This window comes from Electrophorus electricus, chromosome 8 (genome assembly GCF_041902795.1).
Source record: "Electrophorus electricus isolate QZ-2024a chromosome 8, ASM4190279v1, whole genome shotgun sequence".
NCBI classification, from domain to species: domain Eukaryota; kingdom Metazoa; phylum Chordata; class Actinopteri; order Gymnotiformes; family Gymnotidae; genus Electrophorus; species Electrophorus electricus.
In genome coordinates this window covers 7,036,940-7,056,294 of record NC_137504.1, presented here as the reverse complement: position 1 = coordinate 7,056,294, position 19,355 = coordinate 7,036,940, and the positions used below count along the sequence as shown (strand labels likewise).

Genomic DNA, 19,355 nt, shown 5'->3' with positions numbered 1-19,355 from the left:
ATTCAGAAACTTTGAACACTAAAACAAGGCTGGATAAGGATATGGATGGCAGTAAATGTAATAAAATATGATGAAAATAACCCATTGTAGGATGTTGTTTTAACATTTTAATTATATTCCAAATTTAGACTGCATGTGGTATAGTTTTTAGAAGAAAAGCTTTAGTCAAATGCAAACTTAGAACCACCTGTCTGTGTAACTATGTATTGGCGTTGGGGGATGTACAATATGCATTGCAATGCTCTGTTTACATGCAACAAAGTAAAAAAACAAACAAACAAAAAAAGCCCACTGTATTCTTAAAGATAGAGCTGTCAAGAGTAATAATCTTCAGACCAAACATGTATGGAAAAAAGGATTACCATATCTATAAGTACTAAGGGATGCTTTGGTTTTTGCAGTTTTGTGTTAGAACGTTTTACGACACTTTTCAATCACAGTTTTGAGAAAATAAAATAACATTTTAATCTAATTTCTACCATTAATATCTGTTATTGGGTCCAGGATCATAAATTCATGTCCATATAAATGATCCTGTTATTGAGCATATACAGAAAGTCCAACATTCAGAGAAATTTCCACAAATTAAAAGTATTAAATTATACATAAAGGCCCCAGGTTTAAGAATCAATGGTCTACATGGCCACAATTTACCTGTGACAGTAAGAAGGAAATAAAACTTTCACAAATTTAAAATCACAGACTAAAATCATAGGCCTCCAAAAATGACTCTTTTGAACTTAAATTTTGTTGTCCATCCATTTATGCCCAACTGCTGTACCTACAGTTTGTCTGCCTTCTTACTATGGTGTCGGGGCCTCCCAACTCAGCACTTAGAAGCTGAACACCATGCAGTCTCTTCAGCTACATTTGCAGGCTTTCACAATCATATTTGACAGTTGTTCCACCTGTGGAAATCAGTTTGTATTTCAGACAAAATTAGGTTTGCATTTCATTCAGTGTAGTCCAAGTGTCAATGAAAATAAATACCTACTACATTGATTTACATTGCGTTAGCCTAATTACACAACTACAATGAAGAGCCCACCATAGCAGAGTAGGATATTATTGTGACACTGACCTTATGTTGCCTCCCGACATAGTAAAGGATAGGCAATGGATCCAGGACCAGGGGCACGCAGCAAGGCTGGGCCGATGCACCAGGATTGTGATGTTTATACAGGGCCAGTACCTATTAGAATAATATAAACTTATTCCGTCAAACAACATCAAACATGGCTTACGCAATAGAACTGGGGAGTGGGTTAACCATTTGTATTTATCTGTCTGGTTGGTTGTTTTACCTGTGAGTACTTATTTTCTGAATTCCAGAAATAGGCGCAAGAGCCACTACAGTAGTTTGCATAATAGCCAGAAGGTTCATGTATCCATTTCCAGCCCAAGTCCTTACGGAAGTCTATATAAAGTTTTCTAACACAACAATTTTCTGGCTGCCTAGATAAAACAAAACAATGTTACTTGTGAGACAAAATGAGTCCTCTAAAATGCAAAGAGCATATTTTACAAAAGCAATATTAGAAGAGCCTATCTGGCACAAAGCATGAAAAATAACATTTTGATTCTTTGGTTTTATTTTGATATGAAATAAAAGCTTCAGTGTTTATTATAGAAAAAAAAGGCCTCAACTCAGAACAAAATTTATCTGTCACAGCTTGCCGTTTCCTTCGTGAACCATGCAAACTGTGATGTGGAAGTGACATCACCAGAATGTGTGGCTTTATCATCCCGGCCTGTAGGGCTGCTATATCACCTCTAGGAGTGGGCAGGCCTGCATGTCAGTTAGCACTGGTTACTGGAATAGTATTATAAATATGGGACTTAATGGCATTATTTTAAAATGGATATATATTACAAACCTGATATTTTGAATTGAAACCCTTTGTTAGGCTCCCCACAACCACAGTGCGGCTTCACCTGGAATGCTAGTTCCTTTTCTGTGGCAGACAAAACACCAATATTTTCTCAATTTAATCAAGTAACAATTTATGCTTCATTAGACTCTTGTCATTGTAGCCTTTTTTTAAATAAAATTTTGACATTTGAAACTTGCTGACACTGTTGCTTTAAAAGTTAAATAAACTTACCAGGTTTCTGCAGCCAGTCTTTTAGAGTGTGTGTTACATCAAAGGATATCCACTTGCCATTTAACTCATTGGTGATGAAATGTGAATTCAAGTAGCGAGCATTGTCCCCAGCACCCTGATACAGCTCTAACCTTTGATCTGTACCAGGAGCTATTGTAGTTTCCCTGATGAGCAGACGGAGTTCAGCTTGAGAGATATGGTTTTTGCCCAAGATGTTGTTCATTTCAGTGATGTTGAACAACATCACTGGGTTACTGTCGGCTGAAAAAGAGAGCAAAACCAAAAGTAGTGCTTCAAATAATGTACTACAGAGCAGCAAATCTCAGACAATGCTAATGAAAAGATTTTTAGTAATAAAGTACTCTTCAACCCAAAGCCATTTTTTAGCCTACCAAATTTAAAACTGAATATACCATATAGGCCTTCCATTTTCATAGTTTGGGGATATAACCTTACATCCAAACTTTAATCAGTACTCCTTGTTTATGAAACATAATAGCTAAAAGCATAGAAAGCACAAGCCAAGCCGAGATGAATGAAACATATGAGCTTCATGTTTAGACATGGCATGGTATTATTTTATTGTCTTACATGTTCTTAGTGGCATGGTCTGATCATTTTTTAGGATTTATTATGACGTTCATCTTTCTTTTTACCTGTGTTTGTTAACTCGAGTGCTAGCATATACCAAACACTGCTTCATTAAGTTTTCCGATTGTTTCTTAATTTGAATAGAGCGTATGAAGAAGAGAAGCAAAGGCTGAGGGAAGATTTCAGTACATGTAGGCAGAGTGGAGAGACAGATCTACTAGGGAACTATCTACATCTAAGTTTGTTGTATTTAATTACAGGTCTTGGTTTATATTTCATACTCACTGCTGTGCTGGCTAGAGAGAAAAAGACACAAAAGCATTCATAGCGATGGCACTTTTTGATCCTTCGATGCTGACACTTCCTATCATTGTGAAGAAGAATTCACCAAGTGTTGGATTGTTCAACCACTACCAGGGAACGGGAGCTGTTTTTAGACCATTGCAAGATAGATTCATTTTACCTAAATGACCAAGTGTTGTTGCAATGGTAAAAAAAGATAGGTGTGAGAGAGTGTGTAGGTGGAAAATAAATGTGGAAACCATAGATGGAAAAAGCTGGTCTTTTCATTTTAAGGATGATTCCAAGTTCTCTTGGTTTAAGTGTTAAAAAGAGAAGAAACAAAGAAATATGATATTTAGTGCCAGTTGAGATGTACATTTTTAAATATTAGGATATATAAACAAGAATTATATCATCTTAAGAGAAGTTACAGATTGGTTAGAAATAGGCCAAAGGTGATATGTGAGGTTTAACGTTTAGCAGCATGCCTAGTGCTCACTGTCTTTGCCAGTGTGAGCCAAAATTATCCCTATATCTGACAGTAATTACACATTGGCCAGCCCTCTGAGAAAATTATCCAGCTCATACCATACTGTACCACCGCAGAGCAATGCATTAATTCACCCCCTTCAAATAGTAGGGTTTCTGTGACTCTACAGTATTGCTGTGTGTTAATGCAAGGGCACACATTTTGAGAGGCTCACCATGAAGACATGTAATAACAGGAGAGGCAAAAGAGGACATGAAAGCAGAGGCAGTTATAGGAAGAGGTGGGTGAAAACATGCAAGCATGCAATGCTAACACTGTCAGTGGTTTTCCAGGAGTTGTCAATTCAGAAAACCAACACCAAAATAACCCTATGCATGCCAATCTAACAGTCTAAATTACATACATCCTAAAAAACCTTCTAAACCCACTAAGTCTTAGGTCAGGGCACTAATTTAACTTGATTTATGATATGAGTACTTGTCATTTTCACAGTGATGCTTTAGTATTTGGGCAATTTAAATTAGAGATAGTAAAAGGTACAGAAAACATTTATTTGTTCTGAAGTAGAGAAACTCTAGTAAAAGTTATTCTAATGAAAGTAAAAGACACCATGAGTTCTGCACATACAAAACTTATTGTACATTGTACTGCATATACATCTATGCTTAAAGAGCAATTTAAAAACATTTAAAAGCAATATCACAGAAAATAAAAGCAAACAAATGGTATAATTTAGCAGCAATGTTAAATGTTGATCCTCAGACCAGCTATGATATAATTTATTGTCAGTACAACAATGCCTTTTACACCCCCCCCCCCCCCCCCCCCCCAAATATCAGGGTTAATAAACCACATTAAACAAGTTTATTAATATTGAAAGCAATTATCTGTTCGTGGAATGATGTTTTTGTTCTTCTGGCTGTTCTCTTCCAAAATTATTTTGGTCAAAAAGGGCCTCAAAAAGCAGAAGTTATTGAGTAGAGGTCTCTGATAGTAACTTAAATTCAACTTTGTATAGAATATAAAGTTTAATCTCTGTTGTTTCATAATGTTTGTAGCAGCTATAAATAAAGAACGTATGCCCTTTAGACACTGCATGGCTGTAGGAAATAGAAATGAGGTGAGAGATGTGTGATAAAAGATAAGGAGCTCGAGTTGCCCAGACAACTCTTAATGCAGGATCTGTGTCACATGTCACCACCCCTAAGCATCCTTTCCTTCCTGTTTGTGGTCTGCTAAACAGCAAACCCACTCATCAAGCCTTAGGCTTTTCTATTGTTCATAGCATTCATCACTTATTTGTCATACAACTACAGATATCTCGCTAAGATTTTGAGAGAATTATTGATTTTTGAGGTTGGATAGTTTCAAATGTGTTGTCTTGTTGGAATATACTTGTATATTTCATATAGGCTTGTGGTAATAGTGATGTAGCCGTGCAACTGGAATATACTCACTATGGTTCTTCTGGGTCATGATGAACTTGTGAACCTCTTTGGCGTAGTATGACTCCTCTGCATCTGGAGAAACCATGTCATCACTTATCTTCTTCAGCTCCTCAGTCAGCTCCACTGTGCTATTGTAGACAGACAGCACGTCCACTGGCACCGCAGTCCCTTTTCCTTTCCCAACCTCCTCAGGCTCCTTATCCAACCGCAGTTTACTGAGGATCTGTCCTCGGATGGCCTCAATGCGCTTTTGCTTCATCAGCTCGAGGTTCATGGGTTTGCAGGTTGACAGGGCTCCACTGAAGCATGCACATCCCATTAGGCACAGCAGTGCCAGCAACAAACGTTGTGCCTTCATGGCCCACAATGGTGTTGCAGCAGAATGTGTTAAGCCCTAAAGAAAGCTCAAGACGTTTAAGAACGTCAAGAGTGAAAATGCTTTACGGTAGTCTTTAAAACATATGCACACTTAACGTTGGTTTCACTTCAGTATTCCAACAATAATTTCCATCGGCCAGTGGTGCCTTGCCTTGAATTGCAAACTCCAGTCAAAATCAAAGTTATTACACCACCAAGAAAATGCTGCCCATATCGGTCTTTCTGCCAGGCAGCTTTGTTGGATCTAACAAACAGTACTCCCAAATGAAGTCTCAGGGATCCAGCATACTGCCTCCCAGTAAACTAGAGACAACCTCAAAATAATCCTTCCTGTTTCCACACATTATTTAGAGTATACAAAGCACACTTTAATGGTTCCTTGCATCTTATGATTACAAAAAATAAATAAAAAATACATTATTGAACATGATAGCTAATTGGAATCCTTCTTTTTAGTGCTGCCTCCTTACTTCAAAAGCATCATTCACTTGGAAATTCTAGGTATAAAAGTAGAAAAGGAAGCAGCACAGCTTAGAAAAATGACACAACACTTCCTTTTTGGCAAAGCAATTTCCCCATTAACATTAACCCCTTGTGCAACAAATAATGTTGTCTAGTTTGCTGGACAAAGTAGCAACCTTTTTGTGCATACAAGACTCACACTGAATTAGGAATTTTTCAATTAACTGATTTCAGAATGAACAGCATTCAGAAAAGCTAATCATAGAACCATAATACAGAGTTCGAAGAATTTAAGAACCAAACATAGCCTTATTTTACATACACATAATACTACAGCACAGACTACAAAAGTTATTGTAGACTATTTCATTACAATAAAAACATTAAATATGTTAACTTATCTGTAAATTTGGCTTCCAAAAAACTGTGGTCTATAGATGATAGATGTAACTCCCATGGGGACTATCTTAATTTCACAATGAGCACAGTATACTCTCTCAATAAAGCAGAGGTTTTCCAGATTGAATTAGTGGAGGAACCTAAACAACTGCAGCTACACACTCACCAGCATAAATCCACTTCTTAGATGAACTCTTTCCGCCCCTCCTTACCCTTCTCGTTTTTTTTTTTCTCTCTCATCAGCCATTGGTTCAAAAACAGAGGAAATTAGATGTAAACAGGATATGATAACAATCCACCACAATATGTTTCTAACCAACATCTAAAATTGTTAGTGAAACAATAGTTTCAAAATATTGCCTCCATTTTTAAAATGAATCACTGGAAACAGTAAGAAAACTGATGAAGCAAACGTTCCTCTGTAAACTGTGAATTTTAAGGACAGTGCTCAGCTGAGTGTCAAACACAAACTTCTATTGCTTTACGTAATCTAACACCTACCTTCAGTCAGACACTGTCCACTCTTTATCTCTCATGTACTTCTCATGCTTGCCAAAGCTTGCTGAAAACATAAAAATTTGTAAGAGCATAATATTCCACACAGGACAACTCAGAAACCACAACTGTTTTTCAGCTTTCTTTTGCCCTGTTTTAACAGTGAGATTTTCCATAGAGGAAATAAGAATATTAACATAACTGCAACAGATATAAATTGTGACTTTTCTCTCATCATAAAAACAGTGAAATAACCATGAAATAAACAATTCCAGTTAACCAGAAAAAAATGCATATTTGACTTTTTTTACACTGTTAAAACATTTCAATTCTGTAAACTGACTGATCTGAACTACTATCTTTGAGTGGCCCTTTAACAATTATTAACTTATCTTTTCTGGGAAAAAAAAACAGTACACAAAAAATTATAAGCAATTTCAACATTTAATAATGTGAAAGCACCAAAGAAAATAATTTTTAAAACCATGTATAAAATCAGTACAAAATTTTGGAAAGATTGGATCATATTAATCAAAACATTGAAAGGAAAATTTCCATGGGCAATGGGCTGCAATGGTGATGCAGAACTTATCATTGTATCCCTGGAAACAAATTCCACCCAAGACTCTTTTTTTTTTTACTGTCCCCAGAACTGTGGTTTGGCTATCTTACAAACCTAAAGAAAGATGCCCTATCTTTGGAGAAACCACAAATGCACTGCATATGAAACCCCAGTATTATTCTACTAAAAATATATTTCACATCAAGTATCACTAACTATTCTTCCACTCCTCAATTTTATATACGCTTATTAGTGATGCTTTACAATCAGCTCTCTACACCATATCTGTCAAAATGCCGCAGAATGATACAGAGGTCCATTTCTACTGTGCCCATGGCAACAGTGTGCAGTCTGTATCTGTCTGCTCCACTGTAAATGACATCAGGAGAACGCAGTTGAGGGCCTCCACCAACAAAAATCTGGGCTAGCTGTTCCTGCCAGGTCCCAAGTGGCCTCCATGTCACACACTGCAGATGGTGTTGTCCAGGGCTGGAGGGTACATGGCAATACCCATAACCATACAGCTGACATCTCCCATAAGAGTCTTGATGCCAAACTTGGAGATGAAGCTTTGGCCAACCTAGAAAAGATATATAGGCAGATGGCACAAATGCTTCCTTCCAATGTAACACTCAATTGTATAAAATTGGGACATTACAGCTATACCTTGAAGACCCTTAGTGGTATAATGCAAGTCAATTGGATGACTCCAGTATGCCATGTCACCAAACTGGGGCATGTCCACCTGTGTCTGTCCCTCCCTGAGACCGGAGAGCAGCCTCCATGCTCCTCCTGATATGAACAGAGTGTAAGGATTGTCCACAGATAAAAAAAGAAAAGATAACTCAACCAGATGAATATTACAAAGCAACAAAAAGAAAAACCTTGCAGGCCAAAATGATGATGAGTAATGAATGTGAGATTAGGCACCTGCATGAACGCCCCACTTGCAGAACAGGCTGCTCTGAGGAAAACCACTGGCCCCAGTTATCTGTCCAATTATATGCACCTCTGCCATAAGATGTGTTTTGATCTGCAAAATTAACAAAGTTGGAGAATTAGAAATATAACTGAAAAGAGATGTCAGATTTCTAATTTTCCACTGTTCTAGTAATAATACATAGCTTTTTATGCCCATGATGTAACTGTTGTATTAACATATTGTAGAATATTTAGCCCTTAAAGCCGAGAAAGTGAGTACCAGTGTTCTGTTATGAGTCATATACTCTTGGACATATGGCACGTACTATGTCTAAAGAATGGGAGCCTTAAACCATGTTTCCAGATGCCAAAACTTAAAACTGGCTGCATCCATTCCATATCTAATATTTCCGTGCGTTTGCCAGTTTCTATCATGATCAGTTTATCAGTAAATAATTAAGGATTAAATGAACTAAACGTAAATGAACGAAACATCGCTCTGATAATATGTACTTCAAAACAGTCTAAACTACGTAAATTAAATACATCAAAAAGTAGTGCAATGTGCACATATCACTGAAAATATATATCGGAGGACGGTGTATTTGTTGCCTTGGTTATATGGAATACTGAAGCGCGCACGTAACTTATCTCTTAATTCTATGGCAGTTTTTAAATTGGAGTGGGAATTAAACTAGCTAGAGATTCACTCCTTGTTGAAAACAATCGCTAAAAAATTACGACTGTTTAAACCGTATCGCTCGCTAGCTATTCAACTAGCTGGAATAGCTACTCTTAAGATAAGACATTTAGCCAGTTTTTAAAGCTTTTTGCTAACGTAGCTAACGTTAGATATTGAATATTACAAAACAATAAAAATAAAAATAGTAGATTCGATAGCTAACACGAGCTGACTAGTTAGCTAGGTAGCTAATTCTCAGATTGTAATTTCAATGAGTTACGGCATTATCAGAACCACCGTAAGAAAATTACAATGCACACATACCGGAGTCTGCTCATAAGGCGGCGATGTGTTAATGGTGAAACTATGATTTTTCAAATCAGGCGTCTACACTTGCGATTTAACCTACAAGTTCTCTGTACTCTTGTTTACACCTTTGATACTCCAGTTACTCATTTCCTTAGCAACGCTTCTCTCGCTCTATGATACTGAGGCTAATATTACGGTCATCTAGCTCATTGGTACCACCTAGTGCCAACTCACCAATCATCACCAGATTGCCCTTGATTTATGATTAACATATGATTTACTTCTGCTATAAAGGTTGAGGGTGACGGCCATAAGTCTTTAAAAATAAAGTTCATGTTAAAAATAAGTTCATGTTAAATTGTGTGGGAGCAATATTGGCCCACTGCTAGTGAAGCAAAACCAGAGGTTCATATAACAATTACATTTACAGCATTTAGCAGACATTCTTGTCTACAGTGACTGACAATAGTGTTTAGTTGTCTCCATGGAATAAATCCATTTGCTAGTATACAAGGCCTGAATCTAAGGATACCAATAAGCTAGAACCATGTTAGAGGGAATACACATGAGGAAAGTACATAGAATAGTAAATATATGGAGAAAACAAGAGAATGCTTGCTGATCATTTTGTTGAACACCCTCAGACCATCAGAATTCAGGATTTGTAGTTTATAATGGCAAAACATTTTAATGTTAATGGATACTACATTAATGACATATCTTTTTGCACTATCAGTTGTTATTATGACAGCAATAAAGTTAGGAAGCTCAAAGAAAAATAACTGATATACTCGCTTGACACCTTACAACCCCATGTTGTATGAATGTTTTGATTTACAAATCTACTTTTTCCAATATATACCTTCTAGAACTTCAGAAGCACATTCCTTGCGCAGATGAAGAAGGAGACCTCTATCCGAACAAAAATCTCTTTTTGACTATCTATACATCTTTTACTAATGTACACTACAGTTACTCACATAGAAACATCTATGGATTCTCTCTCTCTCTCTCTCTCTCTCTCTCTCTCTCTGTGTATATATATATATATATATATATATATATATATATATATATATATATATATATATATATATATATATACACACACACACACACACACACACACACACACACACACACACACACACACACACACACACATACACCCACAAACACACACACACAATCTCACAATGAAGTATATGCAGATGCAGAAGATGTGGGAACTATGGGTGTTTCAAAATACAACATCTAGACTAACACTGAAACACTGAAACAGCTTAGTGTTCCAAAATCTGCAAGTGGCAACCAAAGCTGCTGACCTCATATTGAAGATCACAGCTAAGCTGGGCACCAGTCATAGCAGACTACCAAACCAAGTAGAGAGCTGTTGGAGGATGTGAATGTAGCACTACAAATGATCACTACTGTGACCATCACTGAGACCAACCAGCTGATATATGCCACAGCGTTCAACAAGCTCTCCATACCTGGGACCTTGGAGACTGCCAAGCAAAGATTAACAGCTCTGGTTGCCCACCTGAAGAGGTACACAAGAGAAATATAAGCCAGGAGGATATACAGGATGTTCTCTCACAATCCACTCAAAGTATACTCTAAGTGGCAGGGTAACAGCATGGGAACAGAGCCACCAAAGCTGGAGACCGAATAATACTGGAAAAGCATATAGAAGAAGGAAGTATCACACAACAACAATGTCCAGTGGTTATTGAACCTGAGAGCAGACCACAACCTCCCTGAACAGGATCCAGTAACCATCATGCTAGCAAGATGCTAGACATCCAAGAAAGGGTGCTAGACATCTCAAGTATGAAGAGCTGGACAGCTCTAGACCCTGATATGGTCCATGCCTACTGGCTGAAGAAGTTAACTGTACTCCATGAGCACCTGGCAGCACAAATGAACCAGCTGCTAATGGATGGAACTCACCCTGAATGGTTAACTGAAGTCCAGACAGTCATGATCCTGAAGGACCCCCCCCCCCCAAAAGGGGCAACTACCGGCCGATAACCTGCCTCTGCACAATATGGAAGTTTCAGTCAGGCATCATTGTGGTTAGGAGGCGTAGGCACATGGCTCATTACATGAGTGGGGCCCAAAGAGGCCCAGAGTTGCCAAGCACCAGCTACTAGTCACTTGAGATGGTAAGACCAGATAGACCAACCTGTGCACTGCCTGGATTGACTACGAGAGAGCCTGTGATTCAATGCCCCACACATGTACCCTGAAATGAGTCTGTATAACATGAACAGGACTCTGAGGGCCTTCATAAAGAAGTCAGTGGGGCTGTAGAAGACAACCCTAGAGGACAATAGCACAAGTCACAATCAAACACTGAATTTAACAGAGATGCCTTGTCCCTGCTGCTGTTCTGAATAGGCCTGAACCCCCTAAGTGAGATCATTACTAAGACAGGCTACAAATACCAGCTACAGAATGGAGCAACCACCTACTCTACATGGAGTAAATGAAACATTGAGTCACTAATCCATTTCACCAGGACATACAGTAACAACACTGGAATGTCATTTGGACTGGATAGGTATGGTCAGATGGTCACAAGGAAAGGTAGCCAGAACTGAGGGGATCATATGGAAGGTAACATAACAGATGTTGAGGACAGCTACAAGTACCTTGGAATCCCAGAGGCAAATGGGAATCATGAAGAGGCCACAAGAAAAGCAGCTACAGCCAAATACCCACAAAGCGTGAGGCAAGTCCTGAGAAGTCCGCTGAATGGGAAGAACAAGGTCTGGGCTTTCAACACCTATGCTATACCAGTCATCAGATACCCCACTGCCGTAATAAGATGTCCAAAGGAGGAGACAGAAGCCACTTACATCAAGACAAGGAATCTCTTCGCAATGCATGGAGGATTTCATCCCAAATCCAGCACTCTGAGATTACACTAAATGGAAGAAGGGGGCAGAAGAGCAACAGAGCCATTATCCAGGATGAAACAACCAAGATCCAGGAGTACACCAGGAAGATAGCCCCAAGCAATGAAATGCATAGTGAGTACCTCAGACAGCAGAAATCCAAGGAGGATGGGAATGAGGCGGAACATGAACCATCATGGGAGGATAAACCCCTGCACAGTACGTACTACTGGCAAATACTAGAAGTCGCTGATATGGAAAAATCTTTCCAATGGCTGGAGAAGGCTGGATTGAAAGACAGTATGGAGGCACTAATCATGGCAGCACAGGAATAAGCCCTGAATATAAGACCAATAGAGGCTGGGATCTACCACACCAGGAAGAACCCCACATACTGGCTCTAATAATATATATAGCATCAGTTTTGAGCAGTTTTTAAATAAATTTTTTTAACATTTATTTTTAACATATTCTACTTGTGTTTTAGTTTGTAGTAAATTTTATGCTTCTTTTATGAGCTACTTTTTCTTATGTGTTTCCATACAGTGTATTGTCCATATTTTGCTCTTGTACATTTCCTTGTAACTTTACGTCCTCTTGATGCTGTTGTCTTGACCACATCACTCCTTTAAAAAAGGAATTAAATAAGGAACATTCTCTAAAAGTAGAACCAAATCTTCTGATACATCTTTCAGTTCTATTATTTTATGGCTGAGTGGATGTAAAGACTGCCAACATTCTAGACAACATTACTTTTGACACTTACATTGGTGACCTGCCAAATGCAGGAAGCAGTTGGCTGTTAAAGTTATTTAATTGAAAGCATAAAAGTAATTTCTGCCTCACTTCTTTCAAACAAATCAATCTCTTCTCAGTTGCCAGCAGGTATGAGTACATACTCTCGTGTGTAGGTATCACATACAATATCAAATACTACTTTAGAGCCATGCACTCTGGCCAAGTCTATAGACGAATAAGATTATGGAACACAGTTGATGTGTGATGAGCAGGGACTCAGAGGGAGAGGATGTTATTATGACAACCAATAAAGTGAACATTTTAATTTCAATCACATCTTTGGTAAATACTGAATTTGTCACTTTGGATGAATCACTGATTTTTATTAGTAAAGTAAAACAGCCTTTACTGTTTACACAGAATAATTTGTAGTTTATAACAATCCTGCATGACATACAAGTTAACAGTATCTTAGCAGTGCAGTAACACAATTTTTTCCCCATGCTCAAACAACCTTCAGACAGGTCTGTTTGTCTAAGTACGCCATTTCCTTTGTGTAAGCCTCTCCATGAACATATTTATACAGAGTACACAAAGCTACATAGTACAGATCTCCCCAAATTGTTAAATCACAACACCACCTTGTGCTAGTGGATCCTGAATGTCATGAACAAAGCTTATTCCCACTGCAGTGCAAAAAGTACTGGCCGAACACTGGCGTGCAGGCCATAGATGAGTGACTGAGGCAGTGTAGCAGGATAAGAATCACCAAGAAGTTAAGGAATCGCAGCTGCATGTAGACGGGCAGGGGCAGGCTGCCAAACAGGAACTTCAGATGCACATAGAGGAAGGACATGAGAAAAAGTCCCAGCTGGAGCATGTGTAGCAACATAGTGCACAGCACCTTCTGGACCGACAAGTGGTCAGCAGAGGCCGCCAGCGCCTGCTACAGAATAGCCACGTAAGTTGAGAACAATATGGCCGCCACTGTGACAGAGAGCAATATGTTGAGGGCTAGACCTTTGCCCTGCTGCCAGGGTTCCACCGGCAGCTGCTCCATGGTGCAAATTGTAGGAGACAAGTAGAAGGATGGCTCTGCAAGGAGGAAGAGAGCAAGGACATCGTTTAACACACTGATCACGCCCAGAGCCCATATCATCACCACAACCGCGCGAGTGCGCAAGGGTGTGGCCTAATCACCGCAAAGGGAAGCAGATGGCTGTGTATCTCTCCAGGGACATGACGGCCAGGTTGAGTGGTGGGCTGATGAAGGTGGTGGCAGCCAGCAGCACAATGAAGGTACAGGCAGCCCTCACTACCACCAGGCAGAACACACTGAGCACATAGAGGACCAGGTTAATGACCAGGTAAATGAAGTCATTGAGAAACATGAGCAAAGAGGATGTATCGGCTGTCTTACAGAAGGTGAACTTGGTCCTAAGCATGAACAGTATCATGCTGTTGATGTAAATGAAGAGAGCATAGGTAGACAGCACAAGAAACATCTAAAAGATTCTCTCCTTTGTGATGGCCAGTTTGATAGATTGCTTCTCCACCACAGTCAAAGGTCCAGACCTCTAGTCCATTACAAGTCATGTAAAAAGAGAGCAAAAATTCCTTTTAATTAAATAGAAACAGAATAAAGATTCCAGAAAATTAATTACAAATCAAATTAATGCTGGGTATAGCCTCAGTCAATGAAAATCCTACAACTGCATTATACAGCAGATTGTACATGACAGCAATGTACAATATGGATTAATCACACAAATAAAAAGATAGAATAAAACATTTTAAAATAGTCATTGTGCATTTAAAGTTATTCTTTAAGTATTAAGTTGGCCACCAGTCATTACTTTATACCATTATCAGTCATTACCTGGAAAATTAGGAAATCTTTCTCTGGTCAATAAAAGCCTCCTTTTATTGCATCGCCTTCTCAAGTCACTTGAGTCTTGAGACTTTAACCGCTATAAATGTTTACATTTATCAACGCTGTTCCTTGACTCTTGGAAATTCTAACAAGTTCAAATTTAGTTTGTTAACAATGAGCTAATATAAATTATTTAATATGTAATTAATTAAATATAGTAGTTTTGTATTTCCTTCTTTAAAGTAGAAATGGACATTCTAAATTCTGTATGCTGATATCTTTTTCACTCCTAAGTGTGTTCCTTTCTTAATTATTCCTCAATTTATTCTGAGAGAATATTTGATTTATGGAGTCATACCCATACTGAGTTACAAAACAGAGCCTATACTGAAATTGTAGAGAGATACAGTAAGTATTAATATATTATATATATAGTGCAGACCTGTAAGACAGTAGTTACAGTTAGATATAAGTTATTGAAGTTATGAAGTTATTCTGAATTTATTTTTAATAATCAAAAGCTTAAACATATTTTTAATGATTTCATGTTCCTATGCAAGTCTATCATTTCATGCAAATCAACAGACCTGACTGGTATGACTGTTACAGTATTATGGACGCTGATGGTCTTAATTTGATTCAGGTCACACAGAAAGTGTTTTTGAACTGCCTAAACAATGTGGGTACAATGAGTTGAAAATGGCTTTGTCTTCTATCACATAGTGCATGATGAAATACAAGAGGGAATATTTTTCAGACTGTTTCATTAACTTTGTTTTCTGTTGTTTAACAAAGAGAAGATCTTTTTTGTGACCCATAATCCCTAAGGTAGAATTAAAAAGCAAGCCCATGAGAATTTCCCCTCCTTCCTTGAAATCACTAATCACATTAATTATTTAGGCTTGCCTGTTAGTTTTTGTTTTGGTTTGGTTTGGGTTTTTTTTGCCATTGTTATTGGCTTTGTTGTTTTAATCCAGTCATAAAAATTAGCTAAGTTGCTGAGAGCAAAGGATTGTTTATACCTTGTTTCTGTACTAGGCTAGGATTCCTATTTTCAAGCAATTGTAATTTAAAAGCAGTACTTTTACAGTACTTTATTGACTGTAATTTTAATAATTTACACACACATAAATAATTTCCATTTTCAAACGGTTCTATACATTGAAATAGATTCTTCATATTGAAAGCATAATGGACTCCACAGAATCTTAAAGGCCATCCTACAGTTGGCTGTAGTTTGATGGTGAGAAACTGACAGATACGTGTCCATATATACTGGAGAATTCCCTTTAAACCTTTTCTCACCTTGCAGCCCACCTTGCTAAGACTGCGTTTCTGTGGTAGCAGGCTGTAGCAGGCTCTTGGGGGCGATGTAGAGCTAGTGTGTCCCTGCGCACTATGATGAATTACAGTTGTTTTGGTGAAATAATTTCTGCATTTTCTATCTTTCCCCTAGCACTCCGCATATGTGAAATCATGACGCCCTCCTCTTATGCTGCGTTGTATCTGGCTATGTTCGAAAGAGCCAACTACATACTGTATACTGCATACTGTGCTCAGTATATACTTTACAGTATATAGTGTACTGGTCCACGTATTGTATCTAGTATGCGATAAATGCAAATCATACTAAAGTACTAAAGGTTTGAAGGTTCCACCCACTTGTGAAAGATTTCTCGCCACCGTTGCCTGCCAGGATGTAGTACACCACAAAGACACCTCTGGCCGTGTACTGGAATATTTGGCAGAAGTAGTACAGGTATGTTTCGCGTAGTGGAAAAAATTATTTTGGTCGCATACGGCATACTGATTTGGGACCCAATGCCAGTACTATGTAGTACGCTATCTCGAACAGAACCCGGAACACCTGCGCTATCAGGATCACGCCCCACAGCGCATCTCTGAATATACTGCAAGGCTACTTATCTTAAACTTGTTATTATCTTTCTTATTTTTTGCCATGGCATTCTCAAATTATTGTGGTGACAAAATACAGCGTACATCTGAGAAACCTGAATTATTTAGTAACAAGCTGTATCTATACACAACATGCAGACAGATGCCCACCTTAGATAAAAGTCTGTCTGGACTATTTATTTATTTAGATTACAGGCTTTTTAACCAATTAGTGCGATCGGGTCTAAAGTAACGTTTAATATTGTTTGCAGCAACGAGCTCTAAGGCTGAATAGTCTTCCTAAAATAAACGTTTCCCTATTGGATATTTCTTTATCTGAAGCAGGGCTGAGGTCATACTTCCGGGTTGTCCTAGTTTATCGAACCAATATGGCGCTGTGCAGGAGAAAGGCAATATCCTTGGCTTGGTACGTATCGTATTCATTTGCAAGAGTTAGAAGCTAGCTAGTATGTTGTAGACATTGCACTTTATAAAGTCCCCATATATAAAACTAGTACAAGCCTCGGAAGTGTGGCTTACTATTAACTTGAAATCTGTATCTTGTACTCCCGTAAACTCTGTTGGACCTTTTATTGGCTATTGTCCATTCTATAATTCTCTTAAATGTTTTAATCCAAGTAATTACGATTTACTTATCACAGTAGTGTTCTTTATCAGTGGTTCTGTATTAAACCATGTCAGTTGAAGCTGTGAACTTTGCTTTTGTATTTATCTTATCTTATCTAAGTAACGTACGAACTAGAAATAAAATGTTTTATTCCGTTGACAGCTACGCAGCACGCTTAGTGAATACCACCGCCAGAACGCACAATAAACTTGTAAGGCTGCCGTCATTAATCAGGAAGAACTGGATTTCCTTAAGTGTCTGTGGTGGCCTATGTGCAATTCCTGTCGTGCAGGTTTGATTAACATGAATTTCAGTCTTGATAATAGCCGTCCGCCATTATAATGGGTTTTGTTGCTTGTGGTAGTTGAATGTGTATTTTAAAGAAGATATATCTGAGTTTCATTTTCCCATATCTTTTCATGAACAGGACAAAGTGTCCCATGAAGTTTTAATCCGTAGAGCATCATCTCTGGTGGCTGACAGTGCCAACACTTACCTGTCTCAAACCGCTTTTGCACTAGTGGACTCTCTCACTCAGTATACCAAGGTGTGTACTCCTTTGCCAACACACTCGTATTACTATGAATTATAAAAATTTGTTTTCAATGGACATTTTCATTAGTGTTCTGAATGAGGCTAAATCACTTTTTGCCTGTAGTCATTGTCTTTCTTTTATGTTTATTCTGTTACCTAAAGGTAATGGCAACAATATATTTTTATCTTTTATCAATATTTTAAAATATTTTATCATGATTTACCTTTGTGTGTACTTTCCCTCAGGCAATACACACACTCATAACTCTTCACAAGCGCTATGTGGAGAATATCAACAAACTAAATCCTGCTGAAGAAGATGAAATATGGCAGGTTATAGTTCGCCAGCGCCAAGAGGTAACGACTCCCAATATTTAGCAGTAGTTCAAGACAATACAACTGGTGCCAATTAGTATTTTAAATCAACTATGCCTGATGCTTCCATTTAATCTGAATTAAAGTTTCTGATTTGACTAGCTCATTGACCGAAGGGAAGACTGCAAACAGTTTGAAACAATCTGGATGATTGCAAGCAATCTATCACAGGTGGCTGCAGAAGCAGCTTTTAATGCAGGTAAGATGTTTATCATGCAATCTATTTCTGTGTTACTGGCTTCTAAAATGTATTTCTGATATGGTGATAGACTGAATATGCTGAAAATATCCAAAGTATTCACAATATTGTGATGCAAGGAGACTTGTAAAAAAGTTGCACATATTTTGGATTTTCCATGTGACAGCATATCTGCATGCATTTACTTTAGGAGCAGACCAAGCTTCAGTCACAACCCAGACTAACCTACAGATGGCACAGTCCCATGTAAAACAGGCTCAGCAGTGCTCACTTGAGGCAGAGTGGGAGCTGAAAAACAGCAAAGCTGAGGACAGCAAGAGGCTCCTGAGTGTTCTCCCTAAAGCAATGGGAGAAGAGGAAATTCCAGAGGCATATCTGAGAGAGGACTAGTGAAGAGTTCATAAAGACTTATGCAGGACTACACCTCCACTGTTTCAGTACTAAGAGTTGCTTGTCTGGCTAGAAAAAAAAAAAAATCAAATATATAATTATTTTTATTCATTCATTTATTTATTTATCTCCCTCCCCCCCATTGTATTTTTAAGTGGTATATTTACAATCAGCCACAAAAGGAAGAAAGTTCAAGTTAGACATGTTGGTAAATGTAAAAAGCATTATCACACTTTTATGTACACTTTTTTGGGTGCGGAGGGGGGAGGGCAGTTAGAGGGGTGAGGGTAATTTCAGTAATGTCATGTAGTTTAGATCCCTTAATTATTGAGAGTCCACACTGAGTCCTTCTTATAATGTTTAACTGATCCTTCACTCCTGCTTACACATCATACATATGTCTGAATTATGTAGACCTGTTTGCTGTGGATAAATCTTGTGATTATGTACATATAAAGGAAAATACAATGTTACTTAATATAAACTAAAATCACTTTAAAACTATAGTTGGTACATTTTAGCATGGTGTGTGTGTGTGAGATGGACATTGGTTACAAAAATTTACTGATTATAGCTTAAATGAAAATTGTAATTGTTTGAGTTTCTCCTAACACATTTTTTTTCTATTGACCTGTTGTGTGAGTTCTATGCTTACTGTGAAGCTTAATGGGACTTGCAGTAAAAGATTAATATAA

The 19,355-nt window shown here is 38.0% G+C and overlaps 3 protein-coding genes across 7 annotated transcripts; 1 reads left to right on the top strand and 2 right to left on the bottom strand.

Moving 5' to 3' along the window:
* Positions 1 to 92: 92 nt before the first annotated feature.
* tgfb1b (transforming growth factor, beta 1b) lies at positions 93 to 6,623 on the bottom strand. Of its 3 annotated transcripts, XM_081719539.1 has the most exons (8): positions 6,322 to 6,623; positions 4,926 to 5,791; positions 2,106 to 2,366; positions 1,878 to 1,955; positions 1,648 to 1,789; positions 1,305 to 1,455; positions 1,082 to 1,192; positions 93 to 908 (listed from the first exon to the last, which is right to left on the bottom strand). In XM_081719539.1, exons 2-8 carry the CDS (start codon positions 5,272 to 5,274, stop codon positions 861 to 863), a joined length of 1,140 nt encoding a protein of 379 aa, XP_081575665.1. In that variant the 5' UTR covers positions 5,275 to 5,791; positions 6,322 to 6,623; the 3' UTR covers positions 93 to 860. The 3 variants fall into 3 exon arrangements, with proteins under 3 accessions (XP_081575665.1, XP_026860122.1, XP_026860129.1); XM_027004321.3 differs by lacking the exon at positions 6,322 to 6,623 and having other exon boundaries at positions 4,926 to 6,315; XM_027004328.3 differs by lacking the exon at positions 6,322 to 6,623 and having other exon boundaries at positions 1,678 to 1,789; positions 4,926 to 6,315.
* Positions 6,624 to 7,075: 452 nt separating this feature from the next.
* Positions 7,076 to 9,286, bottom strand: b9d2 (B9 domain containing 2). Its single transcript, XM_027004353.3, has 4 exons — positions 9,140 to 9,286; positions 8,143 to 8,245; positions 7,879 to 8,004; positions 7,076 to 7,792 (listed from the first exon to the last, which is right to left on the bottom strand). Exons 2-4 carry the CDS (start codon positions 8,228 to 8,230, stop codon positions 7,479 to 7,481), a joined length of 528 nt encoding a protein of 175 aa, XP_026860154.1. The 5' UTR covers positions 8,231 to 8,245; positions 9,140 to 9,286; the 3' UTR covers positions 7,076 to 7,478.
* Positions 9,287 to 16,312: 7,026 nt separating this feature from the next.
* diablob (diablo, IAP-binding mitochondrial protein b) lies at positions 16,313 to 19,355 on the top strand. 3 transcript variants are annotated; one of them, XM_027003727.3, is made up of 7 exons: positions 16,313 to 16,397; positions 16,877 to 16,961; positions 17,325 to 17,454; positions 17,590 to 17,709; positions 17,943 to 18,053; positions 18,174 to 18,270; positions 18,461 to 19,355. In XM_027003727.3, the coding sequence occupies exons 2-7, from the start codon at positions 16,924 to 16,926 to the stop codon at positions 18,658 to 18,660; spliced, it is 696 nt and encodes a 231-aa protein (XP_026859528.3). In that variant the 5' UTR covers positions 16,313 to 16,397; positions 16,877 to 16,923; the 3' UTR covers positions 18,661 to 19,355. The 3 variants fall into 3 exon arrangements, with proteins under 3 accessions (XP_026859528.3, XP_026859537.3, XP_081576261.1); XM_027003736.3 differs by having other exon boundaries at positions 16,379 to 16,397; positions 16,880 to 16,961; XM_081720135.1 differs by lacking the exons at positions 16,313 to 16,397; positions 16,877 to 16,961 and having other exon boundaries at positions 16,973 to 17,454.